This window comes from Tenrec ecaudatus, chromosome 13 (genome assembly GCF_050624435.1).
Source record: "Tenrec ecaudatus isolate mTenEca1 chromosome 13, mTenEca1.hap1, whole genome shotgun sequence".
Classification (NCBI taxonomy): Eukaryota; Metazoa; Chordata; class Mammalia; order Afrosoricida; family Tenrecidae; genus Tenrec; species Tenrec ecaudatus.
Genome location: NC_134542.1, coordinates 20,267,647 through 20,277,126, shown reverse-complemented (window position 1 = coordinate 20,277,126; position 9,480 = coordinate 20,267,647). Strand labels below are relative to the sequence as shown.

At 60.4% G+C, this 9,480-nt stretch overlaps 2 protein-coding genes across 3 annotated transcripts; one reads left to right on the top strand and one right to left on the bottom strand.

Annotated features, from left to right (window-relative positions):
- Positions 1-2,789: 2,789 nt before the first annotated feature.
- GPBAR1 (G protein-coupled bile acid receptor 1) lies at positions 2,790-3,891 on the top strand. The gene has a single exon (XM_075530089.1). It carries the CDS (start codon positions 2,809-2,811, stop codon positions 3,799-3,801), a length of 993 nt encoding a protein of 330 aa, XP_075386204.1. The 5' UTR covers positions 2,790-2,808; the 3' UTR covers positions 3,802-3,891.
- A 259-nt stretch (positions 3,892-4,150) lies between these two features.
- On the bottom strand, positions 4,151-9,442 carry AAMP (angio associated migratory cell protein). 2 transcript variants are annotated; one of them, XM_075529710.1, is made up of 11 exons: positions 9,225-9,442; positions 8,629-8,784; positions 7,289-7,408; positions 6,646-6,785; positions 6,294-6,438; positions 5,982-6,065; positions 5,761-5,876; positions 5,542-5,645; positions 5,338-5,428; positions 5,073-5,227; positions 4,151-4,662 (listed from the first exon to the last, which is right to left on the bottom strand). In XM_075529710.1, the coding sequence occupies exons 1-11, from the start codon at positions 9,343-9,345 to the stop codon at positions 4,587-4,589; spliced, it is 1,308 nt and encodes a 435-aa protein (XP_075385825.1). In that variant the 5' UTR covers positions 9,346-9,442; the 3' UTR covers positions 4,151-4,586. The 2 variants fall into 2 exon arrangements, with proteins under 2 accessions (XP_075385825.1, XP_075385826.1); XM_075529711.1 differs by having other exon boundaries at positions 8,629-8,781; positions 9,225-9,441.
- Positions 9,443-9,480: the final 38 nt, after the last annotated feature.

Sequence of the window (9,480 nt, the reverse complement as noted above, 5' to 3'; positions counted from 1 at the left end):
GGTAGACTTGAACGTCCAACCTGCTGATGAGCAGCAGGATGTTTTCACCACTTGGGCCACCGATGAGCCCATTTTACAGATAAGAAAACCAAGGCAAGAGAACTCTGTCATTTGCCCACAGCTCACGAACAGGGCCCCAGCCCAGTTCTAACTGGGATTCAAATCCCACCTGTCTGGTTCCAAAGGAAAAAGGAGACACACACCCCTGCCCTCTTGAAGTGTCAGGCTCGAATGCGGCCACCTCCGTCATCCATGATCGCCCCATCACCCTGAGACGTGATCTTTCTGGTTCGTGTTTTCCAGGAGGGAAAAAGCGAGGCCCACTCCCCAGAACCATTGGTACCTCCCACCCAAGCACTGGAGTTGAGAGTAGTGGCGAGAAGGACCCCCATCCCAGAAGCCGGACGGCAGGCTGGGCGCGTAGGGGTTTGTCCCCCGACTTACAGTGGGCTTCCTTCCGTTTCCATGAGTTCTGACCTGAGTCAAATGCAAGTGCCTTTTCCTGCTTGTTAGGATTGCCTTTTACGCTCGGTGTCTAGAAATCACAACACTGACCGGCTGGGAAGAGACGTCTGGGCGTGGCAGCCTCCACTGATGGCGTGCTGCGACACCAAATGCAGTCAGACACTGTGAGCAATGAGACGCGCTCGGAAGGTGGTCAGAGCATGTCATCCTAGCTGGAGCGCAAAGGCTGCCCGGTGATAGGGAGGTCTACTAGTTCAGGGCCCTGGACGGGAGACTGAGACCGCACGTGCCCAAGAGGACCTGACCCCCTAGGGCGTCTGGGCTGTAATCTACATAGAGGCTTCTCAGCTGTCCTCCATGGAAACAGATCACCTGGTTGGTCTCCGGTTGGGCGGGTGATTAGTTATAAGCCACCAGGACTCCTGGATGGGAGAGGGGCACTCCCACCTTCACGCCAATCCTACCCTGTAACCTTGGCAGAATGATGGAACTGGAGCTGCTAGCAGACAGCTGGCTGGCCACTCCTAGGGGTTCAGGCTCATAAAATGTAAATATATTCACTGAATGTGGGGAGGGTCCAACTCAATTATTATTATTCATAAACTCCAGTGCATGTCTCAGATCAGCGGGATGGCAGTAGGCAAGAGGGTTCCAAGCTGAGGTGCCGTGATATAGGGGAGCCACCACCTAGGTCACAGGGCATGGCTGGTGGCCGGGGTCGGGGAAGGCCTTTTGCTGCTGCAGCCCTGAGTGCACCAGGTCCCACCCCCAGAGGCGGGGCCTGTCCAGCTCCAGCATCCCTCAGGGAGCCAGGCGAGGCAGAGCCCAGGACTCTGGCCCGAAACCCCGCAGGGCTGGCAGCAGGCACTCCCGATCCTCAGAGGGAAGCTCCAGCTAAGCAAGCAGCACCTGGGCACCCTCCCCCCGCCCCCCAGTCATGTGAGTATCCCCCTCCCTCTCTGGCACGCCTCCGCACCTCAGTCCCAGAACCTGAACAGTCCTGGCGCACCCAGCCCTGGGAAGTCACACCTGGGGCTGCTCTGGAGGCAGTGGGCGTGAGGGGCTCACCCCAGGGGAGGGTTTAGAGTTAGGGACCTGAAGGCTCATAGGGTTTAGCAGACTTGGTGCAGGCAGAGAGGCAGGAGTTAGAGGACCCAGCTGAAAGGCAGATGCCCCTGAAGGCGGGTCCTAGGAACTGCCCACCCCAAGGGTGTCTGGGCAGTGATCTACACTAGGAGCTGGGGGCTGGGGCTGGGCACTCCGTGGGACCGAGGATGGAAAGGGGCCTCTCCCTCAGCTCAGGGGGACCGTGGGCCCTCTGGTCCCTGCCCGAGGGGCTGGGGGGAGGGGGCGGGAGAGCTACTAGGATCCTTTCCTTGTTGACATTAACCTAGCAACAGCAGCTGCTCCCCTGTTGACAGAAGCTGAGGCACCCACAGGACACAGGACCCTGTCCCTCGCCCCTACGGCACCCTGGGAGTGGGGGGAGACTGAGAACAGGGTGAGAGACGGAGGGAAACAGGAGTGGATCAGAGATGTAGAGAGGCCGGGGCCCAGCCACCTCCTCCTCCTCTCCCCCTCCCCATCAGCCTCTGGCTCAGCGACAGCCCCCCTGCCGGAGGTGGGGGTGTGGGGAGGGTGTCCTCTCCCAGCCGCTGGCATCTCCTTGTCCCTGCCACCCCACCCCCACCCCAGCTCCTCACCTTCCTCCAGCTCCCAGGAAGGGCAGAGGAGTCAAGTTTATGAGCTGGAAGTCCTACCTGGAGACTGCCCACTGAGCTGGGACCTACTGACAACTAGGGACACCCACACCCCCACACTTCCCTCCTCAGTGATGTGAACAGCTGGGTCCATAACGTCTGTGCCCCTAACAAGAGGGGGTCTCAGCAGACTGTATGTCTGCTCTCATCAGCATCTTAGGGGCCCTGCCCCCCCCAAAGAGACTTGAATGTTGGCCCACCAGGGCCTAGTCTCCCTTTTGGCTACTTTCAAGGCCTGGGCTGGCTGAGGCAGGGAAGGGATAAAATGCCTTAAGAGTTTGGCCATGAGGGGGAGGAAGGGTACACGTTTCCTTTAAAGCCGCTATTTCAAGAGAACTAAAAATAGGGTATTTTATATAAAATGTTAACTGGCGATTAATTGAGCCATCCATATGCCAGCACTCAGGAGCTGAGCCACTGCCCACTGATCCACACGGCTGGGTGACTGGGCAGTCCCTACTGGGACTGTGACTGTGCATGCCCCCCCCTACCCCGCATCACCCCCGCCCCCAACTCTGGCTCCTCCATCTCTATCTAGGCATGCCAGTCGCTGCTCCAGGCCTCCCCTCTCCCGAAGTCCAAGATGACACCCAATGGCACCGGGGAGGTGCCCAGCCCCATTCCCGCAGGGACTCTGGGCCTCTCCCTGGCCCTGGCCAGCCTCATTGTCACTGCCAACCTGCTCCTGGCCCTGGGCATCGCCTGGGACCGCCGCCTGCGCAGCCCCCCTGCCGGTTGCTTCTTCCTGAGCCTGCTGCTGGCCGGGCTACTCACGGGCCTGGCACTGCCCATCCTGCCAGGGCTGTGGAACCAGAGCCGCCGGGGCTACTGGCCCTGTGTGCTCCTCCATCTGGCCCCCAACTTCTCCTTCCTCTCCCTGCTCGCAAACCTCCTGCTGGTGCACGGGGAGCGCTACATGGCGGTGCTGTGGCCCCTCAGGGCCCGCAGGTGCCCCCGGCTGGCCCTGCTCCCCACCTGGGCTGGCCCACTGCTCTTCGCCAGCCTTCCTGCCATGGGGTGGAACCACTGGACCCCGGGGTCCAACTGCAGCTCCCAGGCCATCTTCCCAGCCCCTTACCTCTACCTTGAAGTCTACGGGATCCTGCTGCCTGCCGTCGGCGCTGCCGCCCTGCTCTCGGCCCGAGTGTTAGCCACCGCCCACCGTCAGCTGCAGGACATCCGCCGGCTGGAGCGGGCCGTGTGCCGCTGTGCGCCCTCCGCCCTGGCCCGGGCCCTCACCTGGAGGCAGGCGAGGGCGCAGGTGGGCACCACGCTGCTCTTTGGGCTGTGTTGGGGCCCCTACGTGGCCACCCTCCTGCTCTCTGTCTTGGCCTATGAGCAGCGCCCACCGCTGGGACCCGGGACTCTGTTGTCCCTCATCTCACTGGGCAGCGCCAGCGCAGCCGCTGTGCCTGTGGCCATGGGGCTGAGCGATCAGCGCTACACGGCCCCCTGGAGGGCAGCTGCCCACAGGTGGCTGCAGGGACTGAGAGGAAGACCCTCAAGGGGCTGTTCCCACCCCAGCACTGCCTACCACACCAGCAGCCAGAGCAGCATCGACCTGGACTTGAACTAGGGGAAGGCCAAGAGCTTCGTCCATCACCTCCGGAAGCATCCACCCATCCCACCAAGCCTGCCTCTCTCGTGTTCCCACTCCCTCCCGGATTAGAGATGCTGCCCCGTGTTTGGCCCCACCCTAGCTGAATAAAGCTCTGGGCCTGGTAGAAGGTGCTCTCGAATTCAGAAGGGGGGGCTGTGAACGGCTCCAGAGAACAAGCTGTGCATGGGGGAGAGCACCGTACCAGACGTGCTGTGAGTTGCGGACGGGAACACATAGCAGAGACAGAGGCGCCTTAAGACCCAGCACATCTTTGGGACACCCTCATCTGACGTGCCCGTCCCCCGCCACAAAATCCACACAGACGTTTCTCTGGGAAGTATATTTTATTTACATTTTTAAAATCTGTAACTAGTATCTCTTCCTTCTTTCCACCCAGTGACTTGGAAGGGAAATGAAGGGAACCCCAAAAGCCTACTCCCCACATACAAACACGCACCCCCATGGCTCACACCAGCGAACAAAGGTCAAGGGGCAGGGCCCCCTGGGAAGGAAGTGGCAGGGCTGGGCAGCTGGGCAGGGGCGGGGCTAGGCGAGCGAGGCCTGAGGGGTAGGTCTCTGAAGAGAAGAAAGGGATGGGGGGCGGGGGCGGGAATCATCGGTTTGAAGGGATTAAAAGTAGTCCAAGGCCCCATTCTCTTTCTTCCCTCTGTACCCTACTGCCTCTGCTGGTGCTGGGGGCCCAGGGTGGAGACCACCCCTCTCCCCCTCAACACCAGCCGCAAAGTCAGGGGCAGCAGCCTTTAGCGGTCAGGTCTCTGGACACAAAATACTTTCGCTTTATGGTCTCCTGACGTGGTCACCACCAGGGAGGCATCTCTGTGGGCAGAAAGCATAGCAGGGGTGGAGGGCTCAACCCCCAAGCCAAGCTACATGGGGACCCAGAAGGGCCTTGGCTCTCCAAATCCTTCCCCCAATCGACTTGATGGCACCCAGCCCTATGCCAACCAAGTCCACCCTGGGCGATAATACCCAAGGCTGGAACCCAGCACGGGAGGAGCTGAGGGCCAAGCAGGGTGGGGAGCTGGCCCCTAGGGATGCAGTGTTAGGCCCAGGGGTGGGGTGGCTGCACAGGGCTTCCCAGCACTCCTGCCTCCCCTACCTGGGTCCAGACATCCCTCAGACGTTATCTCCACCCCACCCCATGCCCCCAGGACCCCTCTTCACACGGCTGCTACAAATCAACCGGTCACCAGGCCAGGCCCAAGTCTTGACCTAATCACGCTTACTTGCTGAGCGCGAAGTCCAAGATCTCAGCCGTGTGGCCCCGGTAGTCAGTAAGCAGGCGGCCAGTGCGGGCGTCCCACAGGCGCACAACGCCGTCCAAGCTGCACGTGTAGACCACAGCCGTGCCCGCCTCCCACAGCAACTGCACGATGCCCGACTGCACAGGGAAACAAGGCGGGGACGAACACCAGGAGAACCAAGTCAGAGCCAGGTCTGGGCGATGGTCCCCCGCCTTCCCCTGGGGTTCCTGCTCCAGGCTGCCTGTACCTGGTGCTGGCACTGGTGCCTGAGTGTCTGCGTAGACAGGTCGTAGATGGCCAAGGTCCCGTCTAGGTAGCCCACGGCAGCCAGGGGCATTCTGGGCAGTAGAAGGCATCATGAAGGCCCAGGCCGTACCAGCCCTCTGTGCTTGCTCCTTCCTGGTAACCCCGGCCCAGGACCCCTCGCCAGGCACCCCCGGCTCCCACTCACACACTGCAGAAGCCCAAGGACTCCACGGAGTTGGACTCACTCTCCTCCCCCTCCGCCAGACTGGGCTGGGAGGCCACAGTCTCGGGTCGGAAAACACCCACCACCTGTGAGCAAGAGAAGATGGGAGAAGAGGGTCCAGACGTGGGTCCTGTGAGAACGAGGCGCAGGCTGGGGAGGAACAAAAGGAGGAGAGAGGAGCCAGGGCCCAGGGCCACTCACCTTACCGGTGGTGGCACTGACCAGCTTGGCCTGGCAGTCCACAGAGCCGGTTAGGATCAGGCTACCATCTGGGTTGGTGGCAACACAAGTCAAGGGGCCCTGGTGGCCCTCGGTCCCTAGGATGGAGCAGAGGGGCAGGTCAGGCTTGCTCCTGCCTCCCTTCTCTCAGGCCCGTCCCCACAGGGGTGGGTTAGCACTCCTGCCCACACCCCGCCCCATACCTTTTAGTACATGGATGGGGCTCCCCTGCTTCAGGTCCCAGATCCTGGTGGTGCCATCCTCGTAGCCGACAACAGCCCTCTTCCCTAGAGAACCCCAGGGCGGAGGAATATGGGGGGAGGGGGTGCACTCAAGATATGCCCAAGAATGGCAGGGTAGGGGAGCACAAGAAAGGAGACGCCTCCCCCACCAACCCCCTCAGAGAGGAGCGGTCTGCTTGGGGGCTAGGAGGCTGACGTTTCAGAGATCAGGTGGCCCAGAAGGGAGGTGGGGAACCCTGGGCTCATTTCTGCACCCCAAGGAAGCTGCCTCACCATCAGGGAGGACTCGGCCACAGGTGGATGGGCAGTTGGGGCCCTGGAAGGTCTTGCAGTCTCCATTCGGGACCTTCCACATCCAGGTGTTGCCATCCGCTGTGCCCGCCAAGAGGACAGGTGCACGTGGGTGCCACTCCATCCACTGGGCAGAGAGGAGGGGTCAACAGGGAGGCCTGCCAGCCCAGCTCAGTCGGGAGACCCCCTCATGAGCCTGAACCAAGCCTTCCTGGGTCAGCAGAGGCATATCCCCAAGAAACTTGTGTACACCCCTGCTGGCCCTAGGGCCCATGAGCTCAGCCTGAGCCCAGAGGCGGGACCAGACCCCGGGGCCCCAATTGGACAGCCTCACCTCCAGGTCTCCGGCTTCAAAGGACCAGACTTCCTCCTTGGTGTCTACCTGCCACACTTTCAAGAGGCCACTCATGTCTCCTGTGGCCACTAGGGTGGAGTCGTGGCTGAAACCAGCACAAGTCACAGAATCTTTATGGCCTGCAAGAGGTAGTGAATAGCAAGAGAGCATCAGGTGCCCAGCACCTGGGCCACGCAAGATGCAGGCCCCCGAGGTGACCGGCTGGGGTACAAAAGAGAGGTGTGGGACACTGCAGAGCAGGCCACACAATCAGATTCCACTTGACACCCTTGGGTCTTCTCAGGAAAAACACTGCTACCCCCCCTCCCTCCAAAAGTGGCCCAGGCTTCTTGTTTTACCCCTCTGGCCACTCAGCCCCTGGGTCGAAAATGCCCACATTCTTCCCTCCGCTCAGTCATGCCTTCACTAACGCTGCTTCGGGCCTTTCCTCCGGAAAGCCTCGCTGATTACCTACCACTTCCCTCCCTTGGGCCCACAACAGACCATGTTATTCTCCTGGGGCCCAGCACAGAGCTGGCTCAAGCCCAGTGTCAATCAATGGCTGTCAAGCACTGCAGGCCAGTCCCCTAAGGCACCCTGAAGGGGACACACCTCCCCTGGGACCCTACTCTAGGCACCTCACCTGCACACTCAAAGAGCAGCTCCCCGTCGCTAAGCCGCCACACGAAGGCTTTGTCATCTTCGCCCCCCGTCACTGCCAAGGTGTTGGTCTTGGGGTCCAGGCTCACACAAAACACAGATGCTGTCCCAAGAGATGGTCCGTGGGTCAGTGGGCAGGGCGCCCACCAGGGGGCTCTGTCCTTGTACAACTTCACGCCCCGTTACACCCCCACCCCCCAGTAGGAAGCACTGGAAGCAACAACCAACGTCTCTTTCCCCGAGAGGTGTCCCCCAAGAGAGGTGTCGAGGTGCCGCCATATGTTTCCGCATTCCAACGATCACGCTGTGGGGAACATTCTCCTCCAAGGAAGATCCTCCACCACCCCCTCCCCCCACCTCGAGGCACCTCCTGTCTCCCCTTCATACCCCAAAACAACAGGTGCAGGGCACTATTCACTATCTCGGGGGAGTCATCAGGCTGGGTCCTCACAGAGTACAGAGGGCAACATGGGCTAAGCAACTGTGAGCAACATGCAAGTGTTTTAAGACGTACTATTATCTCCAGCAGGAGTCCTTGGTGGTGTTGTGGTTACATGTTGGGCTGCTAACTGCAATATCAGCAGTTCAAAACCACCAGCCAGCTCCTCTGGAGAAGAGATGGGGTTTTCTCCTCTCGTAAGGAGCTACCACCTCGGCAACCACAGGGTCAGTTTTACCCTGCCTGAAAGGGTCTCTGAGAACTGACTCGAAGGCAGGGAGTCTGAGTGAGGTCATTTCTAAGGAGCACTGGTGGCACAAGGGTTAACGCTCATCAAAAGTTAAACCTACCAGTTGTTCCCTGAAAGAAAAGGCTTGGTGATCTACGCCCATAAGGATTTCAGTCTAAGAAACCGAGAGGGCTACTCTGTCCTTAAGCAGGTTAAGTAGGAACTGACTTAATGGCACAATTTCTTTTAATTACCTCTCATTTGCAATAAAGCCTAACTTTCACCAAAGTTTTTAAAAAGAAAGCTATGGCACGGAATGGTGAAGAAGGTCCTAAGTTGGTAAACAGCAGGGATAGGATTTGAAGCCAGGCTGTCTCCTCCAAGCCCCACATGCCTCCTCCTAGTCAGGGCCAACATCCTTCCCCACAGCTACATCCCCCAAATCACGCTGTACAACACCAAGTGCTTGATGCTCAAATGCCCAACTGGATGGGGTTCAAAGAGGCTTCAAGTGCCTAGTGGAAAGGCTGTTCTGCACATGCTATGACCGGAGCCCGCCAGCATGAAGCCAGGGCACGGCTGGGACGGCTTTAGAGTTCTGGGGTCCCAATCCCCAATCCCAAAGCCTGAAAGGTTGACTTCCTGAGAGGCCTACCTGAGTGCAATGCAAAGGTGACCTCACTATCATCGGGGCCCTCCATGCTGCCGACCACCCCTTCCTGGGGCTCCAGAACCCAGCCCTCCTCGTTGCCCTCCTCTTCTTCCTCTTCCTCAAAGTCTACATCTTCCATCTCCTGGGCCAGGTCATCTGCTTTGGGGAGAGGGAAAAGATCGGGCTTGGAAGGCCATGAGAAGGACGGGGCCGAGTGTGAAGGCGTCTTCTGGCCGGGGTCGGTCATGGGCAAGAAGGGGCGGTGGGGTTCCGCAGCTGGGGCGTCGCTGAATCGAGGTGTGGGGGGGGGGGCGTCTGGGAGGGAGGAGGGGGGGTCGGCCAAAGCCCGTGTGGGCAGAGAGGACCGAGGGGGTGATGGGAAGGGGGGTGTGTGAGCGGTAGGAACGGGGGAGGCGTCGGGGGAACCCCTACCCGGGCCAGGCCTGAGCGAGGACCAAGTGTGTGGATGCGCGCGAGTGAGAGAGGTGTTGATCTGAACGACCGGTGGGATGCGGGGGAGGGGAGGCGGGGGGGAGAAGCAGGGGTCAAAGGCCAGGGGTGAGCGCCTCCTGTCCCACGGCCCGAGGAGCAGTTCTCACCCGGGTCCGGCGGACCGGGATCCAGTTCTACCACCTCGATAATCTCTTCATCCCCATGGAAGCTTAGGGTTTCCAGTGGGGGGGTGTCAGCAGCAGCCCCCGCTTCCGATTCGGACTCCATGCGGCGTAAGCAGCCGTTCCACTTCTCCGGGCCCAAACGCCTCCCAGAGTGAGCTTTCCGCGACGACACGGAACTCGAGCCCCTCCTCCCGGGAGGAAGTAGGCGTAGGCGACTCTCCGGCAGGAAGAGGGACCG

Coding starts and splice junctions, on each gene's coding strand:
- GPBAR1 (XM_075530089.1), top strand. CDS start 2,809: ATGACACCCAATGGCACCGGGGAGGTGCCCAGCCCCATTCCCGCAGGG.
- AAMP (XM_075529710.1), bottom strand. CDS start 9,345: ATGGAGTCCGAATCGGAAGCGGGGGCTGCTGCTGACACCCCCCCACTG. Junction 7,409..8,628: donor CACCTTTGCATTGCACTCAG/GTAGGCCTCTCA, acceptor CTCTTGGGACAG/CATCTGTGTTTTGTGTGAGC. Junction 5,228..5,337: donor GGCACCAGTGCCAGCACCAG/GTACAGGCAGCC, acceptor TTCCCTGTGCAG/TCGGGCATCGTGCAGTTGCT.